Raw genomic sequence first — 27,912 nt, 5'->3', positions numbered from 1 at the left:
AGAAAAGAAATAAATGATTAATAATGAAAAGAAAGAAATAATAATCATAAAAAAATTAAAGAACTCATCAATTGAATAATATAACACATAAACCACCACCATTTCATCCGAATCTGTAACTTAAAAAAAAAAAAAAAAACATTTTTAGTCATGAATCGATAATTAAATAATAAATCGATTAATCAAAAAATCAAAATAGCCTTTACACAGCCAAATCACTTCGTCATTGGCATGTCCAAATATCAGCTCCCTAACTCAAAAGGTTCCCAAGATAATGCCCAGAAGAGAAAGGAAATGTATAAGTACTTAATTAATCGCTAATAATTAAAAAACTAATCAATTAATTGAGTAATCAAAAAACAGAAAATACCATTTTTGACAAAGTACTTGCTCATTATTGTGCCAAAATTTCAGCTTCCAAGCTCAAAGGATGGCTGAGATATCGCCCGACAACCAAGAAAACAAACAAACAAACAAGAAGACGTCATGCGGAGCACGATACTTGCAAAATACGCCCCCCCCCCCTCCCCAAGAAAAAAAATTCCATTCATACAGCAAATTGTCCATTTCATCAAGATTAAAATTGACAATCTTGGAGGTCAATGATGGAGGTCCTTAACGCCAAACAAGAAATTAGAGCTGTCTCCCTTGACATTTCACGTGCCTTCGATACGGTCTGGCACCCTGCTCTGCTCACCAATCTCTCCTCCTTTGGTATCCATGGAAATCTCCATGCATGGCTGGCGGACTTCCTCTCTGGTCGTAGTCAACGTGTGGCCCTGAATGGGTTTCTCTCATCTCCTCTTCCTGTTCAGGCTGGAGTTCCCCAAGGTAGTGTTCTGGGCCCTGTGCTTTTTCTGGTCTTCATCAATGATCTCTCTGACTCTCTTGAAAATCCTCTCGATCTCTTTGCTGACGACTCTATTCTCTGTCGCTCCATTCCTCATCCCTCAGATCGGCAGTCTGCAGCCTCCTCACTCTCTGCAGACATGGACAAAATCACAGACTGGGCAAACAAATGGAACATGTCTTTCAATCCTGATAAATCTCACACTCTTACGATGTCTCTCCGAAAAGACCGACTGGACAACCCTCCCATTCACTTTCTGAATAATCCTCTCCAAGAAGTTCTGTCACTCAAGCTTTTGGGTCTCACTATTTGCCATGATCTCTCCTGGGAAAACCACATTTCAAATCTGGCCTCCAAAGCCAGTTGCCGACTGGGCATCCTCCGTCGTGCGAAGTCCTTCCTTGGCACACCTGAGCTCCTCACCACATACAAGGCTTTCATCTGCAGCTCTATGGAATACTGCTCTCCCCCTCTGGTCTGGTGCTCCTGCCTCACACCTAGCACGTCTTTATGCTGTTGAAACCAAAGCGTTCAGAATCATTGGAATCTCCCGCGATGAAGCTAACTCCAAGGGCCTTTCACTCACTCACCGCAGGCAGGTTGGTGGTCTTTCCGTCTTCTACCGACTCCTCTCTGGCCTTGCCCCCCCAGCTCTCTCTGGGCTCTGTCCCCCAAATATTCCTGCAGGTCGCACAAGATCTGCCTGCAACCCTCTTATGGTTAAACTGCCAAAATCAAGACTTTCTGCTCATCTTCACTCCTTCATTCCTCTTTTCTCCCACCTCTGGAACAAACTCCCTCACTCTCTTCAATCCCACTCCACCCTCCAGGTCTTTAAAACAGCTGTTCACCACCATCTCTTATCCTCCCCCATCCAAAACCTTGATCTTTTCTACCCCCGCTAATTTCGGTCCCCTTGTGTTTTATATCTCTCCCTCCCCCCCTTCCCACGCCTCCTCCCCCCAAGCCCTCTCCCTCCCACACTTCTCCCTGCTCTCAAATGTTGTGGTTGTGTGCTTCCCCTTCTCTCCCCATCTTGTCTTCCGCTCCCTCTTTTTGTATATTTTGTTTGTCTGGTTGATTTGTTTGTGAAATAAATGTTAGCTCTTTCACGAGCCTCGATTCAATATACAAAAAAAAAAAAAAAAAAAAAAAAAAAAAAAAGGCTGTTCAATTTTCAAGTCAATCGGATGAAAATTGACGGATTTTTCAGATAAAAAGTGATGATTTTGGAAGTTTGACCTTGAGTTGACCTTTGACCTTTTGCCCTAAAAATAGTATTTTCCCAATTTAGTGACTCGATATGCAAATGCTGTTCAATTTTCAAGTCAATCGGTTGAGAATTGACGGCTTTTTAGATGAAAATTGATGATTGTTAAAATTTGACCTTTAACCTTTTGACCTCAAAAATAGTTAATTTCCCAATTTAGTGACTTGATATACAAATGCTATTCAATTTTCAAGTCAATCGGATTTAAAATGGCGATTTGAGAAATTTGACTTCCAGATGACCTTTGACGTCAACATCAATAGGCTTCTCAATTGGGACGACAACTTGGTGAAGTTTCGTGACGATCGGTTTAGAATTGTGACCTGTAGGCCGGTGACAAACAGACAGACAAACAGACAGAACCACAAACGGAACCGACCAATATACTTGAAAAATCTTCGATTTTGCAAGTAACAAACAAGAAAACAAACAAGTACAGATACATTCAAAGTACACCGCTCCATGCCAAATAATTAAATAACTTCCAGCACGGCATTGCCGGGGCACCTCTGGCACCCGGCAATACCGCAGTGCAGCTCACAGAGACTGTATTGGGAGGGAGAGGTGTACAATAATAATTGCTCAATTGCATAATTAAAATCAACATAAGATTATCAGAAAATATTTTCTTAATAAATTGGCTAATAGCATAACTAAACCACTCGTGCTTCATCCGAAGATGTATATTTTAGAAATTTAATTAAACAAGTCATTAATAAAAATAAAATTCAATAATTTATGGATTAATCAATAAATAATTAATCGATGAAATGATTAATCAATAAATCAAAAATATCCTTCAGAGCCACATCACTTGGTCACTGTCATGTCCAAATATTAGCTTCCTAGCTCAAAAGGTGCCTGAGATATTGGCCAAATGAGAAAGAAAATAAATAAATGATTAATAATGAAAGTAATTACATAATAATCATAAAATGTTTTTAAAGGTTAATCAATTCGCTAATAGAACAAGCGTTACGCCTAGGTCCGCCTAGCGTTACGCCATAAATAAATGATTAATAATGAAAGTAATTACATAATAATCATAAAATGTTTTTAAAGGTTAATCAATTCGCTAATAGAACAAGCGTTACGCCTAGGTCCCCCGTCGGTGAAGTGATGCGAGTTGACAAAGTTTAAGACGCAGAAAACATGCTATGATATGATATTTCGCTCACAAGGTTCAGACATATATATGGTGGCGGCCATCTTGGATTTTGACGTGGTGACCCAATTTACAATAGCCTTCTTCCTTATGCCGAGATACACCCACACACCAAATTAGAAGTTGGTACTTCGCTTATTTTTCAAGATATTCATCTCACAAGGTTCAGACATACATGGCGGTGGCCATCTTGGATTTTGACGTGGCGACCCAATTTTAAACAGAGTTCTTGCTTGTGCCTAGATACACCCACACACCAAATTAGAAGTTGGTACTTCGCTTATTTTTCAAGATATTTCGCTCACAAGGTTCAGACATATATATGGTGGCGGCCATCTTGGATTTTGACATGGCGACGCAATTTTCAATAGCCTTCTTCCTTATGCCGAGATACACCCACACACCAAATTAGAAGTTGGTACTTCGCTTATTTTTTAAGATATGCAGGTTACAAGGTTCAGACATACATGGCATCAGACATACATGGCGGCGGCCATCTTGGATTTTGACGTGGCGACCCAATTTTAAACAGCGTTCTTGCTTGTGCCTAGATACACCCACACACCAGATTAGAAGTTGGTACTTCGCTTATTTTTCAAGATATTTCGCTCACAAGGTTCAGACATATATATGGTGGCGGCCATCTTGGATTTTGACGTGGCGACCCAATTTTCAATAGCGTTCTTCCTTATGCCGAGATACACCCACACACCAAATTAGACGTTGGTACTTTACTTATTTCTCAAGATATTCATCTCACAAGTTTCAGACATACATGGCGGCGGCCATCTTGACTTTTGACGTGGCGACCCGATTTTAAACAGCGTTCTTCCTTGTGCCTAGATACACCCACACACCAGATTAGACGTTGGTACTTCGCTTATTTTTCGAGATATTTCGCTCAAGTTTCAGACATATACAGGGTGATTGAAAAGTAACTCCCTATTTTAAAATACTTATAATTTATTTCTTAACTATAATTTTTACAAGAAATGGATATAAGAAGAAAGCGTATAGCATGAAGTTTTATTTAAAATTCGATATGGGCACCAGAATTCGCCACCAGCTTCTCAAGCCGCCTGGGAACCGCGTCAACTGATTTCACCAGGAACTCTTGTGGGATGGAAGACATAACTTCTCGTATTCGCCCTTCAAGTTCTTCCAAAGTCGTTGGTTTGGTACAGTAGACTTGCTCTTTTACCCAACGCCAAAGACAAAAGTCACATGGTGTTAAGTCAGGGCTCCTGGCTGGCCACTCATACGGACCACGACGACCCATCCATCTCCCAGGGAAGTGGGCATTCAGCCATTCACGAACAATAGCAAAATGTGGAGGAGCGCCATCTTGCATGAAAATCAAATCTTCAACATTCTCCGAAGCACTGATAATTGGCCAGATTTCGTCTTGCAGCATGGTGAGGTACCTTTTGGCATTCATGGTATCGCGAAGAATGAAGGGACCTACAAGCCTTTCCGAAGTCATTCCACACCACACCGTTACCCTGGGCCGATATTGCGTTTTTTCAGAAATAACACGAGGATCTTCTCCTGCCCAGTAATAGCAGTTATGACGGTTCACAAACCCACCGATGTGAAATACCGCTTCATCAGACCAGAGGATATTTTTAAAGAGATCAGACCAATCTTCATACCACTAGCTGGGCACGCTCCTGCAGGGTAAGACGTCCAGCCATGTTTGTAGGGCTTCCGAATTTCAAACAAAAAATAATCTGAAAAAAAACCAACACAGATTAAATTCTCATACATTAAGGAACAAACACTAAAAATTTGAGAAAAATATTACAATAAATAAATAATTTCTAAATATTTTAAAATAGGGAGTTACTTTTCAATCACCCTGTATATGGTGGTGGCCATCTTGGATTTTGACGTGGCGACCCAAATTTCAATAGCGTTCGTCCTTATGCCGAGATACACCCACACACCAAATTAGAAGTTGGTACTTCGCTTATTTTTCAAGATATTCATCTCACAATGTTCAGACATACATGGCGGCGGCCATCTTGGATTTTGACGTGGCGACCCAATTTTCAATAGCGTTCTTCCTTATGCCTAGATACACCCACACACCAGATTAGAAGTTGCTACTTCGCTTATTTTTCAAGATATGTAGGTTACAAGGTTCAGACATACATGGCATCAGACATACATGGCGGCGGCCATCTTGGATTTTGACGTGGGTTGCACCCACACACCAAATTCGAATGCGGTCCTTCGCTTATGCACGCACGCACGCACAGACGGAGGGGAAAGCCATAGTCCCCCTTTCGCTCCGCTGAGCGACGGGGGACAATGAATAAACCACCACCATTTCATCCGAATCTGTAACTTTAAAAGAAAGTAAGTCATTCACCGAATAATTAAATAATTAATTGATTAATGAATTCGTCAAAAAATACCCTTTACAACCAAATCACCTGGTCATTGTCATGTCCAAATATCAGCTACCTAGCTCAAAAGGTGCCCGAGATATTGCCCAGATGAGAAAGAAAATAAAAAAATAATAATCATTAAAAATTAAATAATTAATCAATTGGCGAACAGAACACATAAACCACCACCATTTCATCCGAATCTGTAACTTAATTTTTGTACACCGCTCCTTTCCTATGCCATCTCCAGGCACTGCATATCGTCATTGCCAGGCACCGAAGGGGCTCGGCAATGACGCACGCTGAAAGGGAGTACTCAGTTTTCACTCTAGTTGTTTGTTTGTTTGTTTTCTTGCTTTCTTGTTTGTCCGGGCTATATCTCAGCCATCCTTTGAGCTCGAAAGCTGAAATTTTGGCACAATAGTGAGCAAGTACTTTGTTTGACCGTGACCGTGACCTCTCTAGCGCGGGCGTCGAACCAGTTCATTTCCGGACGACCGGGCCGAGTATCGGCCCGACTGTGGCCGAAGCCGTCGATTCCGCCGTAGCACGCTAACGCATAGGCTCGCGCGTCCCTGGTCCGCTGGGGCTCCGCGGGTGTCCTACCGTGCCTGGCACTGCTATTCTCTCAAACTTCCGGGAGTAGGTGCCGGTGCCCGGGGACGGACTTCGCTGTCTAAACATGGTAGCGCTAGGCCAGTGGGACTGCCGGGACCCACGTGCACTCACAAGTTGTTATGCGCGTGGGCGGCAGTATCAGACCGGGGCGCCCAAACGCTCCCCGGCTAAAGTTCATCCTGAAAGCGCCCACATTTTGCGGACAAACCCCACCAAGTCGAGGGCCACGGGGTCAGGAGAACCTCGTCCCTTCTGGTCACACTGTGCCTATCGGCCGGCCTCGAAGACCGAAATTGTGACTATGTAAACTGTGGGTAAACTTACCGCCACCTTGGTCGCTTCAGCACGGATTTATTAATCCTGCAGATGTATACCGAGTTATGTCCCCTTGGCCTAAAATGGCTGCCACTGATCGGGCCGGTAAAATTTGTAAAATTCTGTTCGCATTCGTTTTTTTTGGACGTAAAGAAGCACACCGTAACGTTTTACTGCATAAAATAACATTCCTTTACATAGTACGACTTACATTTGGGTACATTGTGCTTTCATTTGGGTAAATTCACTTACATTTGGGTACATTTGGGTAATTCGTTGCACCCCCCCAAGCACATCTGGGCTTGGTGCAAGGCAAGCTAATGCTGAAGCAGTACGGCAGGCAGGTACGTATGCTACAAGGCAGGTACGTATGCTACAAGGCAGGTACGTATGCTACAGATACGTATAAAACGCAGGTACGTATACAAAAAAAAAACAAACAAAAAAAAATATATATATATTTTATATTGATGTCTAGGATGGCTTATCCTAGCCTGGTGTTGGCTTAGCGGTTAGGGTGCCGGCTTGGGATCCTAGGATCCTGGGTTCGAATCCCGGTCGATCGCTGAATTAACGTCAGGGGGGTTGATTCAGCCTGTCATCCTTCCGAGGTCGGCAAATTGAGTACCAGCTTTCTGGGATGAATGATCACGGTGTGTACCCCGATTCAGAATAGGCACACCGTATCCCTGCGCATCGTAAGAGCGTGACCAAGGGTTGGCGTCAGGAAGGGCATCCGGCCATAAAAACATTGCCTCAAGCAGGGAACCATGATTGTTATGGGGCCCGCAAGGCTAACCCCCACTCTTGCGGGAAAAATGGCCTTAAAACGATCATTCATTGATGTCTAGGATCAACCTATGTGGGTAAACTTACCGCCACCTTGGTCGCTTCAGCACGGATTTATTAATCCTGCAGATGTATACCGAGTTATGTCCCCCTGGCCTAAAATGGCTGCCACTGATCGGGCCGGTAAAATTTGTAAAATTCTGTTCGCATTCGTTTTTTTGGACGTAAAGAAGCACACCGTAACGTTTTACTGCATAAAATAACATTCCTTTACATAGTACGACTTACATTTGGGTACATTGTGCTTTCATTTGGGTAAATTCACTTACATTTGGGTAATTCGTTGCACCCCCCCCCAAGCACATCTGGGCTTGGTGCAAGGCAAGCTAATGCTGAAGCAGTACGGCAGGCAGGTACGTATGCTACAAGGCAGGTACGTATGCTACAAGGCAGGTACGTATGCTACAAGGCAGGTACGTATGCTACAAGGCAGGTACGTATGCTACAAGGCAGGTATGTATGCTACAAGGCAGGTGCGTATGCTACAAGGCAGGTGCGTATGCTACAAGGCAGGTGCGTATGCTACAAGGCAGGTGCGTATGCTACAAGGCCGGTACGTATGCTACAAGGCCGGTACGTATGCTACAAGGCCGGTACGTATGCTACAAGGCCGGTACGTATGCTACAAGGCCGGTACGTATGCTACAAGGCCGGTACGTATGCTACAAGGCCGGTACGTATGCTACAAGGCCGGTACGTATGCTACAAGGCCGGTACGTATGCTACAAGGCCGGTACGTATGCTACAAGGCCGGTACGTATGCTACAAGGCCGGTACGTATGCTACAAGGCCGGTACGTATGCTACAAGGCCGGTACGTATGCTACAAGGCAGGTACGTGTTCTGCAAGGCAGGTATGTATGTGTGCTGCAAGGCAGGTATGTATGTGTGCTGCAAGGCAGGTATGTATGTATGCTAGAAGGCCGGTATGTATGTATGCTAGAAGGCCGGTATGTGTGCTGCAAGGCAGGTATGTATGTGTGCTGCAAGGCAGGTATGTATGTATGCTAGAAGGCCGGTATGTGTGCTGCAAGGCAGGTATGTATGTGTGCTGCAAGGCAGGTATGTATGTGTGCTGCAAGGCAGGTATGTATGTGTGCTGCAAGGCAGGTATGTATGTGTGCTGCAAGGCAGGTATGTATGTATGCTAGAAGGCCGGTATGTGTGCTGCAAGGCAGGTATGTATGTGTGCTGCAAGGCAGGTATGTATGTGTGCTGCAAGGCAGGTATGTATGTGTGCTGCAAGGCAGGTATGTATGTGTGCTGCAAAGCAGGTATGTATGTGTGCTGCAAGGCAGGTATGTATGTGTGCTGCAAGGCAGGTATGTATGTGTGCTGCAAGGCAGGTATGTATGTGTGCTGCAAGGCCGGTATGTGTGCTGCAAGGCAGGTATGTATGTATGTGTGCTGCAAGGCAGGTATGTATGTATGTATGCTAGAAGGCCGGTATGTGTGCTGCAAGGCAGGTATGTATGTGTGCTGCAAGGCAGGTATGTATGTGTGCTGCAAGGCAGGTATGTATGTGTGCTGCAAGGCAGGTATGTATGTATGCTACAAGGCCGGTACGTATGCTACAACTACAAAGCCGGTATGTATGCTACAAGGCCGGTATGTGTCTGCAAGGCAGGTATGTCTGCTACAAGGCCGGTATGTATGCTACAAGGCCGGTACGTATGCTACAAGGCCGTCAACACCAATGAAAATTTGGTCCAATTGACCAACGGGCCGACTAGAGGCCTTAAACGCGGGAAGTCTGACCGGGAATGCAAGACACGTATTCAGTATTGCCAACGCGGACCGGGTGATCGGGCTTTGTAACGCACCAAACAACAAGATAATCTTCATGTTCATCCTGATGCAGCAACATTTACACGGAAGAAAGGAATTTTTGAACAAATATTATTCTCAAAACTACTTCCTGCTTTCGCCATTTTAACGAATCCACAGCTTCACCTTTGCGACCAAAGAGAATTTACTACACACACAATAAAATCATGTCAACAGAAAACCTAGCGAAAGACGTAAAATCAACAAAAAATAGCAAATTAACGCGATGTTATAAACAAAGACGTCGAGGTGGAATAGCCGAGCAACGCCTCACCTAGTAACACTAGGCCGAACCCAGCAGAAACTCGCTTCACAAAGCCCGCGGCCGACCACCGTCGGCCACAAACATCGCCGATGTGCGGGAACAGTTTCTCCACGCGCATACCAGGCCCAGAAAGAGCTCCGGAGACGCGTGCTGAGCTCGCTGATGGTGAAATAACTACAACACCAACAAACGCACAACCTAGAAATCCGCCTGGCGGAAGTAGGTAGAACCGGGTTACCGGGGGCTCTTTACAACTTCATGCAAATACGTATGATCCAAAACTCGCTTAAAAATGGATTCCCATAATATTGCTATTCGTATCAAAAAAGAATTTTGGTTAAAATTATTTCTAATATACTGAACAGCAAAAGAAACGTCAGTCAGAATCAATATTTTGGAGTTCATTTTCAAGTCATGATCAACACGAATTGAGATTTAGGATCCACATGAAACATTACAGGTATAGGCACCCGCGGAACTACGTAACTTCCGGTTAGTGCACCCTTCGCGACAACAGTCACGTGATTGGATACGTTGAAAACAAACCACAAAAGGGCACGTGTTCCAGCTTACTTCCGGTAGTCTCGCCCTCACCTATGGTCACCACAGTTCAAACAATAATGTGAAATGTTCTGAATAAGAAAAACACAAGACCAGGTGAGAACAAGGGAGATCAAAATCAGTATTGTGGCGGTTACCTTATGTGATAATACCTTATTTGGGCATAATACACGTGCACGGGCCTGTTGGACTTGTGGTTGTGCGGCCGTGACGCACGCGCGGTTGCCGGAGCCACGCCCTCCGAAGAGGGCTTTTGGCTTTATATACGCGTGCCGACTTCCGTTCGAGTTTAGCGTGCGCTTTCTGGATCCTGCTGTTACAATAAACCATCTTCGAACACTACGAATGGCCTCGTTCTCTCGCCTTCCGCGACTCCTAAACTGGTGACCTCCGACTGCCCCCGAACGGATTCGGGGGCTGCAAACGAACACGGCAAGCGCGCCATAGCCAGGGAAGCCACCTAAGCTGGTGACGCCGGCTTCGGGCGCAGTTTCGAACGCGGTTTCGAAATGCCGGAGTTTCAGTAACGACGACGGCCATGACTATGAGGTTCGCGCACCGCGCTCGGCTCCTCCTCTACGACCGGAGGGGCGAGCCTACTCCAAGACCCTCCGAAGGCACGGCTGCTTCGTCACCTTCGCGCGTGCTGACGTTAGCGGCACGGCCGCTTCGTCACCCTCGCGCAACTACAACTACAACCGCAACTACTTCTCCGACCCTGCATCCTCGGGAGGCCCGCGAGGAACCTCGGCAGCCTCCCTCGAGGCCTTGACCAGCCCCTCGGTTGGCTCACCCGCTTTTCGCGTGCACCGCTCGAGCCTTCTCGGCACTGCACCCGCGACCTGCAACCTCGCGAGGCCCGCGAGGAACCTCGGCAGCCTCCCCCGAGGACTTGCTCAGCCCCTCGGTCGCCTCGGCCTACGCATAGGCCCGAGAAGTGCATTCTGGGGGGACGTATGTGGCGGTTACCTTATGTGATTACCTTATTTGGGCATAATACATGTGCACGGGCCTGTTGGACGTGTGGTTGTGCGGACGTGACGCACGTGCGGTTGCCGGAGCCACGCCCTCCGAAGAGGGCTTTTGGCTTTATATACGCGTGCCGACTTCAGTTCGAGTTTAGCGTGCTGGATCTTGCTGTTACAATAAACCATCTTCGAACCCTACGAATGGCCTCGTTCTCTCGCCTTCCGCGACTCCTAAAGTATCTTGCGTGACCCCCGTGAGCGTTGATGACAGCCATACATCGTCTGTTCATGGAGTGGATTAATCGGTTGATGAAGGCATTTGTCACTTGGGCCCACACTCTGAGAAATGCCTGACTGAGTTGAGCTGCAGTTGTCGGCCTTGGTCGAACGTCATTCAGTCTTCTTTGAACCTCGTCCCACAAGTGCTCTATCGGGTTTAAATCGGGGCTGAGCACAGGCCAGTGCATGGTTTGGATGCCATTCTGTTGCAGGAAGTCCCTTGTTGCTCTGGCAGTGTGGGCACGGGCGTTGTCCTGCTGGAAGACATGATTTCCGTGACGTCCAAAATGTGGCACAACGTGAGGTCTGAGGACTTGATCGATGTAGCGAGCAGCTGTGACACCATTGCCTCTTCCTGGACCATTATTCTGGAACACCACAGGACTGACTTTGTGATTGAGAGCAATAGCACCCCATACCATGATGTTTGGACCACCCCACAAGTCTCTTTCCATCACACAGTCACCTGAGTAGCGTTCCCCACGTCTACGGCAAACTCTCACTCTGCCGTGGAAACACAGTATCGGCTTTCGTCTGAGAAAATAACGGTTCTCCACTGGTGGTAACGCCAATTTTGATGCTGTGTGGCCCACTGTAGTCGGTCACGGCAGTGTCGAGCTGTAAGAATGGGGCCACGATACGGCCTGTGACAACGGACATCCCTGTTCTTCAAACGTCAACGGACTGTATCACCTCTAATGTGTCCCTGGTGGGTTCCAACTGTTTGTCTTGCAGTTTCTGTAGCCCTGGTAAAGCGATCTTGGATGTGATGACGCACAATCTGTCGATCCTGTCGTGGTGTTGTTACCCTCGGTCTGCCACTGCGTGGGTGGTCATCGGTGCTGTTGGTGGCCTGGTATCGTTCCTGTAACCTGTAGATGGTTCTCACGTTGACATGGAAAGCATTGGCAACCATTCGTGCAGTCTGTCCAGCATGCAATCTTCCAATAGCCTGGTCTCTCTGAATCCTCGTAAGTCTGCGCATGGCGCTGGCATCGAAACACGAATGATGAACACACGTTTTGGAGTGCCTTTTATAGGGAAAGTCACAAGGAGACGCACGTGCATTTTGATTTCCATGGGAATCATGCACGACTTTGTACCATGGTCGTTTTTTTGCCTGCGTTTTGGTGACCTGTTTTTATCCACGTGTGCACCACTGTCGGTAGTTACTAGTTAGGATTAAATTTAGATACAGACTAATGCAAATAACGAGATATCTGAACGAAATGCATTGATATTTCTATGGGAAATGTTCAGGAATTTTTTTTATGAAGTGATGTTTCTATTGCTGTTCAGTGTATAATTTCATAATAGTTATACGCAAAATTGATCGATATCATAAAAACGAGAGACAAGCGCTCATTACTCTCTGAAAAGTCACCGCTTAAAATATTTTTCAGCCTTTCTCGTAAAGTAAACGATTATTAAACTTATTAGTTGATCAACTGACTTCAACTAACATACTAAAATTTAAATATAAGAATGAGAAAGTAATAATATACTGATAAAACAGCCATCAAGGCATCAAGCATTTTTTAGCTAATTAGTGAGCCATATGGCGTTGATTACACCGAATGAAAGCATTATTGGTGAGAGATCACGTCAAAAGGCGAATTGGTAGATTCTGAAGAAAAAGTAGCCATAAGATACTGTAAATACGAGGTTCTTGTGTAATTTCAAAAATATCTCCGGTGGCCATGAATATATTTCATTTCCCTCACATTATAACGCGTTGTGACTTTTACGCTCTTGATGTCGGCCATGGCAATATAGTTGGGTATAAAAACAAAAAGACGTGAAGCATTTTTTTCAACTTCAAATTATGAACACTATGCTACGATATAGGTTGGCGTTTTATTTGTCGTAGATATATTTCTCTTAACAAGGAACTACGTGAAAGAAAGCACAAAACAATATTACAGTGGGTTGGATTTCTCTGACAGAATGATTGACGAGCAGTTTATTTACCGGTTATTGGGGCGGGTCACTTTATGTCAAGTTATAACTAGTTATAAATTATGCATCTGGCGGTGGATATTTCAGACATAAATGATAAATTTGGCAAAATCATCTTGGTGATGACTTTCTTTACCTTTAAGCCATCACCTATGTTTAGGTTGCACGTATTCAGGTTGAAGTGAACAATGATGAAAAATGCATTTTATGTTGTCTGTGCGATTGGGTGGAGCAACGTGTATGATTGATGGGGGATTGAGGCGTTTTGGGCGGGTTCATTTCGGCCTGTGTTCCTGTTTGACAGGAGGAAGTGGCAGCTGTGAACGCCTGTGTGGGATCCTCGGTGGAGATGAAAAGTTGAATTTAGGGACGTTACTGAATCTAGATTTGATCCGATTGCCTGATCGAGCGAGGTGGTCGTGCGGTGCTTGTGACTGTGTGGAGAATAGTGGTGGTTCTGAGTCACTGACCTGCGGAGGATGGAATGGCTTCAGGTTCGTGTCGTTTTGTTATTAAGTATTTTCTTTGTTCCTTCAAAAGAGCGCAGTCTGTATTTGAATGTTTCACCGCGTAAATCGTGCTTCGGATTACCTCACTCCTCAGTACCTCACCGAGTACGTACAGAGAGTTTGCACGTGGTTGGGGTCTTGCGACTGTGATTGCAAAACCGAGGAAACGGCTTAACGAAGCGTTTGATACATACAGTACGTACCGTATCTGAAACTGACATCTCAGAATGGAGTTTGAATTTTTAAACGTTGTGATGAATAGGCTACCTGGTAATTAGGATGTCCATTTGGGAATATCGATAAACCTAGTTGGTGGAAGCTCGGGCATTATGACTGAGGCATACGTCATACATCATACATGCATCATACAATACATGCACTCTTTCAATAACAGGGTTTAAATGACCAGACGATCATAACCAGGGTTTAAATGACCAGACGATCATAACCAGGGTTTAAATGACCAGAAGATCATAACCAGGGTTTAATTGACCAGAAGATCATAACCAGGGTTTAAATGACCAGACGATCATAACCAGGGTTTAAATGACCAGAAGATCATAACCAGGGTTTAATTGACCAGAAGATCATAACCAGGGTTTAATTGACCAGAAGATCATAACCAGGGTTTAAATGAGCAGAAGATCATAACCAGGGTTTAATTGACCAGAAGATCATAACCAGGGTTTAATTGACCAGAAGATCATAACCAGGGTTTAAATGACCAGACGATCATAACCAGGGTTTAAATGACCAGAAGACCATAACCAGGGTTTAAATGGCCAGAAAATCATAACCAGGGTTTAAATGGCCAGAAGATCATAACCAGGGTTTAAATGACCAGAAGATCATAACCAGGGTTTAAATGACCAGAAGATCATAACCAGGGTTGAAATGACCAGACGATCATCACTGGGGTTTAAATGACCAGACGATCAATATTGGGGTTCAAATGACCAGACGATCATTATTATCGGGGTTTAAATGACCAGGGGATCATAACCGGGGTTTAAATGACCAAGCGATCATAACCGGGGTTTAAATGACCAGGCAATCATAATTGGGGTTTTACAGGGTTTTTCAAAAAAAGTGGACTATTTGAGCAGCCAGATTGATATCCTGTCGTTTCTAATGTTATAAATGCGTTTCTTAAGCTGAAATCCAGTCATTTTGAACCTCGGAAATATATATCCAGGGAGTGCCCTTATCCAAGAGCTTTCCGATGAGGTATGTGACATCATTACATCAAACGGTTATCATTTTTGCCTCGATATCCTTCGTTTGGTTGTTTTGTTGTTGTGAAATGCGTTGTGATATGTTGAGGGGAGGGTGACAGACGGTTTGGTTTTTAATTAGTGCTATGGGTTATCTCATAGTTAAAACTTGCATTCCTCACTTGAGGTTTGTGCTTGTGATATTTACGTCCACCACAGAAGGTGGATGTAGGTTATGTTTTCACCTCTGTCCTGTTTGTCTGTCTATTTGTTTGTTTGTGAGAATGATGTCTCAAAAGGTTATGGGCAGATTCGGACGAAACTTGGTGGACAGGTTAGGTGTGTGACGAGGAATTCAATTTTGGTGAAGATCCAGACCCGGATCCGATAAAAAATATATAGATATAAATGATAAATATATATATAAAATATAATATATATATAAATATATATATAAATATAAAAATATATATCCAATGATATATAGCATGATATTTCAAAGAGTTGTGGACAAGTTATAACAAAGCTTGGTGGATGAATGGTTAGGTGACAAGAACCAGCCGATTATATTTTATATTTTGATTTCGGCCTGGATGCAGATCCGTCCGATCAATGTGGCACAAAACAAACAGTTTAGCCTGGCGGAGGCACGCGCCCCCTCTGAGTGGCGTTTTGGTTTTGATCCTGTTAAAGATAGTCACCTGCTATGCAAAAGGAAATCTTTCAAACCTTTTTTGTCATTTAACCTTTTTGGTGTCTTATTTGTCTCTCCCCCTTTCCCCACCAGCAAAGTTTGGGTACCAATAGAGTTGTGCCCCAAAATGACCTTTGGACATTAAAGAATGCACAAAAATGTTTGATGCACCAGCATTCCCATCACCAGTAACCTGCTTGGTGAGTTAAAAAAAAAAAAATCCCGACTCTCGTGATCTAATCAGTAGATACAGTCACATGAAAAAGTAAGTACACCCCATGTAAAGTTTTGACTTTTTCAACATATTTCAACATATAGCTATTTGATCTTCATTTCAACAATATTGATAGATAAAGGTGATATAATATAACAAATATCATGAAACATTTACATTTTGTAGTCCATTGTATAATTTAAATAAACAAAAATGCAAATTTCGCATGTGGAAAAAGTAAGTACACCCCTACATTTATCACTACTTCAAATACCTAAAATTCGAATCGGGTGCACCAGCTCAGGTGCAAATGATTAGAACATCGTTGGAGAGGATCTTGGAGGAACCTGTCTTATTTAAACCTCAGACATTTAGTTTGGTTTGCTCTTTGTTGTTGAAGTGTGCGGCGTCACCATGCCTAGATCAAAAGAGCTCTCTGAGGCCTTCAGAAAGAAGGTGGTTATAGATGCCTACGAGTCTGTGAAGGGATTTAAAAAGATCTCCAAACAATTTGAAATCAATCATTCGACTGTCCGGAAGATCATCTACAAGTGGAGAAGATTCCAAACAACTGCCAACATGTTCAGGCCAGGCCGCCCCAGCAAGTTCAGCCCGAGAGCAGACCGCAAGATGCTGAAAGAAGTCTCTAAGAACCCCAGAATGTCATCACGGGACCTACAGGTAGCTCTTGCCACTGTTGATGTCAAAGTGCACGAGTCTACCATTAGAAAGAGGCTGCCCAAATTGGATCTACATGGGAGGTGTGCCAGGAGGAAACCTTTGCTGTCCAGAAAGAACATCAGGGCAAGACTAAATTTTGCCAATGAACACCTAGGCAAAGACCAGCACTTCTGGAACAATGTACTCTGGACAGATGAGTCAAAGGTAGAGCTATTTGGCCACAGTACCAGAAGACATGTTTGGCGAAAACCACAGACAGCATTTGACCACAAGAACCTGATACCACCTGTAAAGCATGGTGGTGGAAATATTATGGTTTGGGACAGCTTTGCTGCATCAGGGCCTGGGCAGCTCACCATCATAGAATCCACTATGAATCCTTCATTGTACCAGAGGGTGCTTGAGGATAATGTGAGGCCATCTGTCGGAAAGTTGAAGCTCAACCGTAGGTGGACCTTGCAACATGACAATGACCCTAAACATACCACTAAATCCACCAAGGAATGGCTGAAAAGAAAGAAATGGAGGGTTCTGGAATGGCCAAGTCAAAGCCCGGATCTAAATCCCATCGAGATGTTGTGGGGGGATTTGAAAGGAGCTGTGCATGCAAGAAACCCCTCAAACCTCGCACAGCTGAAAGAATTCTGCATGGAGGAGGTGGCAAAAATTTCTCCCAGTCAATGTCAGAGACTGGTAGACAGTTATAAGAAACACCTACTTGAGGTTGTTTCTGCCAAAGGGGGCAATACCACCTATGAGAGCCAAAGGTGTACTTACTTTTTCGACATGCGAAATTTGCATCTATGTTTATTTAAATTATACAATGGACTACAAAATGTAAATGTTTCATGATATTTGTTATATTATATCACCTTTATCTATCAATATTGTTGAAATGAAGATCAAATAGCTATGTTGAAAAAGTCAAAACTTTACATGGGGTGTACTTACTTTTTCACGTGACTGTATATCCAGCTGTTTAATCTTCTACAATCTTTTCTTGGATGCAAATGTATCAAAAATGCAGGTTGGTAGCTTTTGTAACTAAAGTTAAAAATAACATATTTAAAATGATTTTTTAAATGTCGTTTGTCACTTGTCTTTCCTCCTGTAGGAGTGGTAGCTGCAGCTCTCTCTCTCTCTCTCTCTCTCTCTCTCGCTCAACCAATATCTATTTTAAAAGTTGTTCAACACTGGAGCAGCAAGACAGCCTCCGACAAGGCCTGTGACATTGCTATTGGACTCTGCTTTTAAATCTCAACATTTGAGTGGCTCTTTTCTGAGTAGTAAAGGCGTGGGGGGTGGTTTGGGGTTATTGTTGCAATACTACGAAATCAGAATTGCAATTTGAAATAAAAAAGGAGAATTGCTGAAGTGAAGGAGGTAGCGGCCAATCTACAGACTTGTACCTATTCATTCTGAAGATTGCAGAAGTAAAGTACTCAAGATGTTCAACAGCTTCCGCAAAGAGAAGAAGGAAAAATCAGGTGGAGACAAGAAGAAGGATAGAGGAACACCCATGACCTCTGCTGAGTTAAAGAGTTTGGAAGAGGTTGGCATCAAAAGAGGCATCTTCAACCTGACTCGCTCGTCCCGTCGTAGTGACGCCAAGCGAGATTTGCGCTCGGTTGATAACCCAACTTCGGCTCAAGCTCCAAGCAAAGTGAGTTTGAAATGGACAAGTGTGACATTTGGAACTGCTTGAGATGAGGAAAAAGCTTTTTGTTCATTTGGAAGTTTTTTTTCTTGCTTTAGGTATATGGAATGTACATTTTCAATTTGGTAATGACAACAGAGAAATCAGTATCAAAGAAGAAGAGATTGTTTATGTTTGGTGTAATAAGTACAACTTAATTGTAGTCCGCATTTATTGATTAGAAATTCTGAGGGTTTATCAGATCAAGTAAAGTGTGCACGTGATCTTTGGCTGCTACATTGCAACGTAGTCCATGTGGGTGTTCAACAACCTGTCTGACCCAATGCTGGTCACGGGCACCCAGCAGGACCTTTCGAGCAACTGGGGCAGCCTTGTGCTCGAGGGTGGGAGCAGGGGGCCCAGGGTGTCTGGCACCATGGAAGAGAGGGTGGTGGCGCGTGGCAGCGTGCTCCAGAGGGCCTCCGCGTTTGGTTCGGTGGCGCAGAAGACGCCTCCACCACTCATGCCCGTTTACAAGCGCTTTTCTTTCTCTCGGAAGGTGTGCGAGAGTGTTTGGTACTGTTTTTTGTTATTGAATTAATAATGAGGCTAGAGTGCTAAATATTAGTGTGGTTTCGGAGATATTAGGGGTTTGAGAAGGGACTAAAGGATAGAGTTGTGGTCAGTGAAAATGTCAAGAGTTTAAATTGGTTTTGTAATCTATATTTTGGGCTCTGAGGCTAGAGAGGTCGGTGGGGGAGTGGAAGGGGGAAGGGTTTGGGATAGATGACCATATCGATATATTTCAATGTCAGTTTAGGTCACACTGGGTTACTATTTCAATAGAAATCGAGTGGTACAGGGTTTTTATCTTGTTTGAATGACAACTGCAGGAATTAGATATAAAACCACCGTTTAGAGGCCATTTTTCCCCGCAAAGCGGGGGTTGGCCTTTTCGGGGACCGTGGTTGTTGTTGTTTTTTGGTCCCCTTTTTGAAGCAATGTTTTACGATTCAATGCAGGAATTAGATATGTGATTCTGTATTTATTCAGTTGTGTTCACTGTAATTGATGTTTTCTTTGTTATTCCATCTGAAACCTCAGTCTCGTGATGAAACAAACTCTGCAGGGCTGGCAGAAATGGATGGCTACTTTGAATCGGTCTCTCAAACTCCACAAGCTTTGCAATCGCGAGCATCCGTTGCTCCAAAATCACCAGTGTCAAATGCAGGGCAGTCATCGCAAATGCCTTCTTATCACCACCTTTCATATGTGCGGCCCCCAGGTGTTCCTCCCGACCCTCCAGAAAGCCGTGAGCGATCGTTTGCATCTGTAGATCTCCGTCTACCACCTCTTGTGCCTCCTCCTCCACTTTTGCCACCGCGACAGCTGGCTCTACGTCGTCGGGATACTGGGGATTTTGGTTTCACGCTGCGCCGTGCTACTGTCATGGAACGTATGCCGAATGGACAAGAACGCCGTAGGGTTGTCCATTTTGCTGAACCAGGTTCGAAGGAACCAGGGATTGGTGGTGGTGGTGGTGGTGGTGGTGATAATAATTCCAAAACAACAAGTCTGGCACCACTTCTACTTCCGGGTGATCGCCTTGTGGAAATCAATGGACGTGTGACCGAAGGTCTCTCTCGAGACCAGATTGTGGAGATGATTCGACAGTCTGGTGATGCTGTGTCGCTTAAAGTGCAGCCAGGCCCAGAGATGGCAGAGCTTTCGCTTCGCTGGCTAAGAGAACGTGAAGGAAGAGTTCAGCACACCGTGAGTAGTTGTGTTCTATTTTCCGTCATGTTAATTTGCAGCTTGCGTGACATAGACATGCAAAACAATGATTCTGTCTTCCTTTTTATTTTTTTCTTCCACTCTTGTTGTTTTCGTAGTTTAAGGTGCATATTGTTCACATTTTTCTGTCGTACTATGTTTAAGGCTCACAGAGCCTTTTATACTCGGTGCAGGTCTGCTATTGACAAATTCAAAATGCTACATTGGATTTGAAGTTCCGATCCCATCATCATCATGAGCTGTACACTCAGATGGAAATGCTTGACATGCCCAGACTTGCTTATAGTAGTTTAATTATTTCGATTTTTAACCCAGCCATGCAGCTTTTTTAGAATGCTTTGTAAATGTTTGTCTTTCATTGCATTAGCTGGAGGGTTTCTTCTTTATAATTATTTTAAGTTCCCTTTGTACTTGTTGTTGTCCTTTTTCCTGTTCTTTTCCATTATTTCTTCAATCGTCCCATTCCTCTTTTCCAATTTTACTGTTTTGTCTTCAATATTGTTATTTGTACCGAGCCTGGTGTTGGCTTAGCGGTTAGGGTGCTGCCTTGGGATCCTAGGATCCTGAGTTTGAATCCCGGTCGATCGTTGCATTAACGCCAGGGGGGTTGACTCAGTCTGTCATCCTTCCGAGGTCGGCAAATTGAGTACCAGCTTGCTGGGATGTGTGTGCCCCGGTTTAGAATAGGTACACTGTATCCTTGCGTGTCATAAGAGGCGACTAAACTAAGGGATGGCATCAGCAAGGGCATCCGACCATCAAAAACATTGCCTCAAAAAGGGAACCATGATGATTGTCATGGGGCCCACAAGGCTAACCCCCGTTCTAGCAGGGGAAATGGCCTTAAAAAGGGAATCTTAATTTATTTATTGTCATTTGTACGGTAACCACAACCTCGATGAAGGTGATTGCCGACACGTGCCGGGACTCAATCGCATGAATAGCCAAACTAAAAGGCTAAATTTGAACGGCATGTACCCTGAGTGGTTGAGTTAACATGCCCTTTGGAACTTGCATGTCTAGCAACACTTGCGGTTATCAAAACAAAGGAGTTCCTTAATTGATTTTTTTTCCCCCCTCAGCGAGTCTAATTAAACCAAATCGGTCAACATGGGAAAGATAGCAGACATGAATGCGTGAATTAATGAATAAAAATAATTTAATGAAGCACAAGACAGAGCAAATATGAAATCCGAGACAGAGACCATCAACAAACAATAACTTCATTCACAATGAAAGTAATTCCCATTTGAGGGCCCTCAATAACTCAAACACCATAAAAGGAACCAAGAAAATGGGATGTGTTGATTGGTTGGGACCTCATGAGGCCAGCAGTCTGAGCAAGAGCTGGAAGCTGGACATTGTAGACAATCGGGTAAACAGCTCCAGGACCTTGGGGAGAGGGAGTTGATCCCTACATGGGCCTAGATTTGAGAGAGCGACCTGATGCCAGGCTCCAGCGCCCAGGACCTCACTGGCTTTGCGTATTTACGTCAACCGCTGGCCCCCACCTTTCTTCCGAAGGCAGACAGCTGATTGTCCCCATCCCGTCGGCCAACGAGCATGTGACTACAATACCAGGCCACCAATTGAGGCCTTGTGCACGCATAGGCTTCGCAGCCAATCATCGCCTTGCATAGAAAACAGTCCCAGCCCTTCTTTACCATCCTTGAAGATGCACAATTGGCCTTTCTCGACCACCGCTGTTCTTTGTGTTCCAGTGGCGTCCGCATTTACCTACCTCATCTGGTTCCAGACATGGGGGAACATGAAAACACAATGCCTTTGTAACCACCATTTTGGACAGCGCTGTCACCCCAAGCAATGCAACAACGTACTACCTATCCCCAACCCATGTCCTTGATGCTGTTCAAAAGTCCTAAACTACAAGTACTAATTGGTGCTAAGGCCTTAGATTCTTACTAGTGACCCTCATTAATGTAAAAGCGTATTTGGAGAATGAAATTTGTATTGCTGAGGGTTGGTTTCTTTTCTGCTGAACCTGAAAGGGTCATGTGATTTCATATATTTTGGATGCAAAATTGAGGTCATGGAAGAGCGAGTTCACAAAGGGTGAAAGGCGACGTAGTGATAGTGGGGCCACTGTTTCATGCAACAAGCAAAGGTATAAACGAACAGGAAGGAGGTGAGGAAAGGAGGTGAGGAAATGCAATATCATGCAAATTTATATGCTGGTTTAGAGTGGGTTAGCTATGGTAGAAAATATCCTATCTTAGGGTTGATGGCGGGTGGGGTGACATGTGATGGTGCTGTACCACCTGTTTTAAATTCTGGAAGGAGGAGTGGGATAGAACAGCGTCTTGAAGACAGTTTTACGCAAACGGGAGGAAATTGGATCAAAAGGGGTGCTGTGTGCATTAAGCCTGGATTTTGGGGTTGAATCGGGAGGATGTTAATAGTGAAACACTTGCGTCCTGGCAGAGTGGGGGAGCTATATAGATGTAGAGTAGAGTATGGGGGGTGGGGAGGGGGGCAGGAACCCCTCATCCCCCATTCCGATTCATTCATCCATTTATGTCCAACGATGAGGCCGAAGCACAAGACTCGTTCTCACAGAACGAGTCTTGTGCTTCGTCCTCATTGTTGGAAATGTGAATAATAGTAATGAGAGCTTGATGGCACAGAATCCAGGAGAGACAGATGTGATGCTGATGTGCTTGCCTGTGGGGGAGAGAAATACTTGGTTGAGCTACAGGCAAAGGTCTTGTAGGCTGAGAGTAGTTTTGATTTTCATGGAATGATGGAGGATACATAGTCCACGGCCGGCTTTGCGATTACCTAATTTATCATGTCCCTTCTTTCTTCCTCAAGTGTGTTTTATGATTATTATTTTTTCTTCGGTCATTGGCACTTTAGATAATTTACGATTTCTAAAGTGCCAGCTTGAACAACCAATAATTTGCAACATCACTTTGGAAAGTCTTGCATTTTTGACAGCACGTATGCATTCTGTTAATGCAATCAACCAGATAAAGGAACTCATCGATAACCTTGCTTTGGCCTGCTTATCTCTTGACTCATTATTACACTATTACAGTATCCTGCAATCAGCACTGGAATTCTTTGCACTTTACACGTTCAAAGTGTACCAAGATCCAATAAATCGTATTTTTTTTTTTTGTATTTCATGATTTGCTTTGTGAAGACTTTGCAAATCGGTTGTATAAACAAACTAAAGCATTTGGCGCAATTTTTGTTCAAATGGGACTTTTCACTTTTGTAGCCATAAGCACTCGGTAAGGTTTTCAAGGCTGAGATTTCGCTACTGGAGTGCAGCTTGGCACACGTGTCGAGTGCGTATTCTGACCTTCTCCCCACCCCCGAGCTCTCTTCATGGCTTGCAGGGTGGAAACGTCGTGTCAATGAGGTGGAAGCTTTCCCTTCCCTGTTTGCATTTTTTTCCTCCTCTTTCACAACGCATTGGCTTTGCGGCTCCATTCCACCCTGATGGCTGCACTATTTTTGAAAGTGCATGTTTTTTGTGTAACCTTTGTTGCTGTAATTGAACCCTTGAATTAACGTGGGCTCCATCACACGATAAACATTTTATCAAGCAATCATAGTCGAAATCAGTCGCTGCAACCTTGCCCTTCGGACCTCAAAAACAATAGGCTTCCAGCTTCTGACTGGTGAACCAATTTGGTGACACAATATGCAAATTCTGCTCAAATTTCAAGCCGATTGGATGAAAATTGACGATTTTGTGACTTTGACCTTTTGACCTCAAAAACAATAGGCTTATAGCTTTTGACTAGCTCTATCAGGTGGTTAAGTTTCGTGAATATCGGTGTATAATTGTGACCTGTAGGCAATTGCCAAACAAACAGAATAACAGAGCAGACCAACCAATATACAGTACACTACTCACAATAAAAAAAAACACCTTTGGAGGCCATCTTTCCCCGCAGAGCAGGGGTTGGCCTTTTTCGGGCACCGTGGTCCCCTTTTTGGAGCAATGTTTTATGGCCGGATGCCCTTCCTGCCGCCAACACTGTTAGTTGCCTCTTGCGACACACAGGGAATTACCAGTGAACTGGTACTCGATTTGCCCACCTCGGAAGGATGACAGGCTGAGTCAACCCCACCTGGCGTTAATTCAGCGATCGACCGGGATTCGAACCCAGGATCCCAGGATCCCAAGCCGGCACACTAACCACTAAGCCAAACACCAGGCTCACAATAAGTGACTAAGTGACTAAGTCACCTAACTCACAATAAGTTAGGGATATTGTGGGAGTGAGTTTTTATTTATTTATAGGGGTGTGTGTTTCACTTCACTGATTTTTGGGATAGGCAGACCATTGTATGTGGGTTGTTCGGGTTAGAAATACACATAATCAACCACACCGAAGAACCTGCCAATATCCCTAACTTATTGTGAGTAGTGTACTTGTGAACCTTCGATTTCACAAGTAATAAAGAAGGGTCCAACGTTTGAGTTCCCATTGAACAAAGGTCATTATGAGCTTCAAACATTTTGTTCAGAATTTTCATGCACACCAAAGTCGTATTGACCATGACAGATTACTTTGTTTTCACTTAACTCACTTTCTGCACTTTGCCTCTGGATGTGCTATTGACCTGCTTTTCTGAGAGGCTCGATTTAGATGAATGGGTTACCCGCCATGATGGTACAGGAATAAATGAAGCTTTATTCGATCTTTTTAAACTGCCATATTCTTGTAGGTGATTCATGTTTGAAATCGTAAAAGCTCAGATTGGTTAGAGTGCCCTTATTAATTAATTTTTGCTGCTTTCCTTTGCTTTCTTTTATTCTTGGTGACTTTTAACGACGTGTATTAAATGGTTAAGGTATTGCGACTCATTTTGTGAGATATTATGTTCATTTGCTTTTTTGACACACGACAGTTTATTCCCACTTGTCCAGGAACTTGAATGATAATTTTAACTGCTCGATGTTCGTATTTAGGGTTGATGGCGGGTGGGGTGACATGTGTTCCTTCGTAAAGATGTTCTCGATGTTCCTTCGTAAAGACAGGCGTATTTTGTTCTTCGTGTAGTCCATTTAATCGTGGGATTGTGTAACTTTTTTGTGTTTGTATTTGTGAATTGTTATTGTAATTTATTGAGTAATTTGTTCAGTGGCAGCATAAGAATGTGCCCATTGTTCCCCTCCCCATTCGTTTTTATTTTCTTTTTTTGAGATTTGAGATTTTGTGGCAGTTTTGTTATGTCTGTTTTTACAGTAGCTAATCCTAAGTTTTGGCAACAGCTCGGTTTGAATACCCCCTCATGTTTTCCATGGTTTGCTGCCAACTCTTCCTCTCAATTTTTAAACAAACAAATGCTAGTGTTGTGTTGTTTGGCAGGCAGGTTATTATAAACCTTGATTGTGTCAAGACTGCTGTTTGGTTGGGCTCAAGGATTAACCACACATATTGTTGGAAGCAGCGATGTCTACTTCCGTCATACCAGCAAACCCGATTGTCCAATGCTTTGATGAGATGCAGTCTGCCAGAGTTTTCTCGAGCTGATGTGTAGGAAAAGCCTTCTTGAAACATGTTTCCACTTTTTCTCCGACCGATTGCTTGCAGTCACGTTTGCCTGTATTGGCACAAATATTTTGAGGCGTTTCTACACTTTAACATTTTGTGATTCGGTAGTTTAGCATCTACACGATGAGGCCTTTATCCCTTTCATCACAACTAGAGATAGTTTGCAGAATGCTCGACAATATATTTTGTGCTTCCGTTATGACACATCCCTGCTAGGGCTTCAGGACGGATCAAAGATTACAAAGTCGTGCAATACATCCATCGAGATTCTTTACCCAGTTGTTTTCTTCTTCCTTTCTTTTGCAAAGTGTTGTTGTAACATGTCAATATAAGCTTTGTGCACTACATTATGCATATATGCAACACTTGGGGCTGTCATGCTTATTTAATTTTTCTTGACTTTTCATTCTCTTTTTGTGTGTAAAGTGTGTTTGGTGAGATTGCTGAAATGGGGGATTTATCATGTGTGATGGGTAAAGGACCTTGGTATCTGAACAAAGAATATTCATTGTTGAACGTGACTAAGGATGGCACTCAGTTGAGCACATACCTCCACCAGGCTGAACAGTCTGCATCCAGACCTGAATCTGCATCCAGACCTGAATCTGCATCCAGACCTGAATCTGCATCCAGACCTGAACCAAAATCTAAGCGGCTTGTTCTTGTCATCTACCCAACCCGTCCACCAAGTTTAGTCATAATCCGTCAGCAACTTTTTGAAAGATCATGCAATATATTGTTGTTGGCCCCATCTCTCAATGGTGAAGATTCACTTGAAAAAAAAAAAAATCTGATCAAATTTCACCAAAATAGAATAGATTTATTTTTGGCAGACGCCCAACCTGTCCACCAAATGTCATCTGAATCCGTATAACTTTTTGAGATATCACGTGGAAAACTAGTCAGGGGTGAAAACAACCTCTCCACCTTCATTGGCAGAGGTAAAACGTTGCAATAGTGACTGTAGCTAAGTTATTTTGAGACTGCCATGTAATGTAGAGGAAGAAACATCGATGGTCGAGATGGTCGAGAGTCGAGATGGCCAGGGAGATTGGGCATAAAGGATACTGTCGGGGCTCTGTCTTAGTTTTTCCAGTGTGCTTAACTTTCAGTGATTGAGATACTCATGTCTGATGATAAAAGTTTTAAAACGGCAGCTTGTTTAGAGAACCAAGCAGCTGCAAAGTGGAAAATTGTGCTTTCCCTTCTCATTTGTTGTTCTTCGTCCATATCTCCTTTCCATTCTCTCTGCTATGCGCACTCCTTCCCTTCCTGTTCTCATTTTACCACCACTTCCCTTCACCTTATGTTCTATTTTTGCACCAAATATATCTGGCTCCAAACAACATGACAAAAGCAACCTCGGCAGGGGTGGTGGTGAGAGGCTGTAAGTTTGGCAAACATAATGTTGTAAATAAAAGGAGTCTTGTAATGATTAGAATATGCCTAAAGTTCAGAATCTAGACCAATGATCCCATAATGTAGATCGTCTTGATGTTGCCCCACAAGATTTTTTTGATTTTTTTAAAAAAGTGGTGAACCCACTTCATTATTTGGCTATGTCTGTCCATCTGCCCATCAATCATGAAGAAGAAAAACCTTTCTAACTCGCTGTGTTTAATTCTAAAGGGTAATTCTAATGGGTTTTATTCATTTCTAGGCTTTGCCTATTTCGTATTAAAAATGCCAAACTGAACTGCTTCCTTCAGACACAGGTGCAATTTATTTATTTTTATTCTTTACAAAAGAGAGGCTTATTAATTTTTGCTCCTGCATGAACCTTGACCTTCAGTTTAATGAAGGCAAACTCTCCTTTTGTTAATATTAGAATATAAGACCTGCCACTTCACTGATGGGAATACTAATCTTTGTAATTGTGAATAATTGTCATCGTGAATAATTAAGCAATTGTTTAAATAAATAAAAAAATTGTTTTAATGGAGAAAAAAAACAACAATTAGGTGGTGTATAGGTACCGGCCTAGCTATAGATACCATGGAGGAGGAGGGTGTTTATATAATATTTATCACAGCCTTTTTAGATGCTGAATTACGAATAATATACAACAACACACCAAGAGGAAGATCAAAATAAAAATAATTTCTCACCCTACCCCTCTCTTCTTTCTTTTGATCAAACAGTCTGGGGTATGTATTAGGCATGGACCATGTCAGGAAACAAACTCTGAGGTCTCCGTCTCTCGACCTTTGCATAAATGTAAAAAAACGGGTCTTTCCATTTCCTTGGCATAGCTGTAATGGCTAATCTATGGAGCAACAACAAAAAAAGGATTCCTGGGAGATCTTTCCCTCTGT

At 43.5% G+C, this 27,912-nt stretch overlaps 2 protein-coding genes across 7 annotated transcripts in view; one reads left to right on the top strand and one right to left on the bottom strand.

The window, feature by feature from the left end:
- TMEM248 (transmembrane protein 248) overlaps positions 1 to 10,051 on the bottom strand; it is a 32,825-nt gene extending 22,774 nt beyond the window's left edge. Inside the window, exon 1 of one of the 2 annotated variants that reach the window (XM_068120508.2) lies at positions 9,561 to 10,051. The gene's annotated coding sequence lies outside the window, so the exon portion shown is untranslated. The remainder of the gene's footprint in view (positions 1 to 9,560) is intronic. The other variant, XM_068120507.2, reaches the window with a different exon arrangement.
- Positions 10,052 to 13,673: 3,622 nt separating this feature from the next.
- The window catches only part of MYO18A (myosin XVIIIA), a 377,134-nt gene continuing 362,895 nt past the window's right edge, over positions 13,674 to 27,912 (top strand). For 2 of the 5 annotated variants that reach the window (XM_078780215.1, XM_078780213.1), the window contains exons 1-5: positions 13,674 to 13,812; positions 15,829 to 15,935; positions 18,055 to 18,293; positions 18,634 to 18,825; positions 19,371 to 20,039. In XM_078780215.1, the coding sequence (XP_078636341.1) occupies positions 18,078 to 18,293; positions 18,634 to 18,825; positions 19,371 to 20,039 (1,077 nt within the window). In that variant the 5' untranslated portion in view covers positions 13,674 to 13,812; positions 15,829 to 15,935; positions 18,055 to 18,077. Of the gene's footprint in view, positions 13,813 to 15,828; positions 15,936 to 18,054; positions 18,294 to 18,630; positions 18,826 to 19,370; positions 20,040 to 27,912 lie in introns of all 5 variants that reach the window. The other 3 variants (XM_078780214.1, XM_068120511.2, XM_078780216.1) reach the window with 2 other exon arrangements.

The sequence above is a fragment of the Myxine glutinosa genome, chromosome 6, assembly GCF_964187855.1.
Source record: "Myxine glutinosa chromosome 6, kmMyxGlut1.1, whole genome shotgun sequence".
In the NCBI taxonomy this organism is placed as follows: domain Eukaryota; kingdom Metazoa; phylum Chordata; class Myxini; order Myxiniformes; family Myxinidae; genus Myxine; species Myxine glutinosa.
Note: the sequence above shows the minus strand (reverse complement) of the source record. Positions and strands in the feature narration are given on the sequence as shown.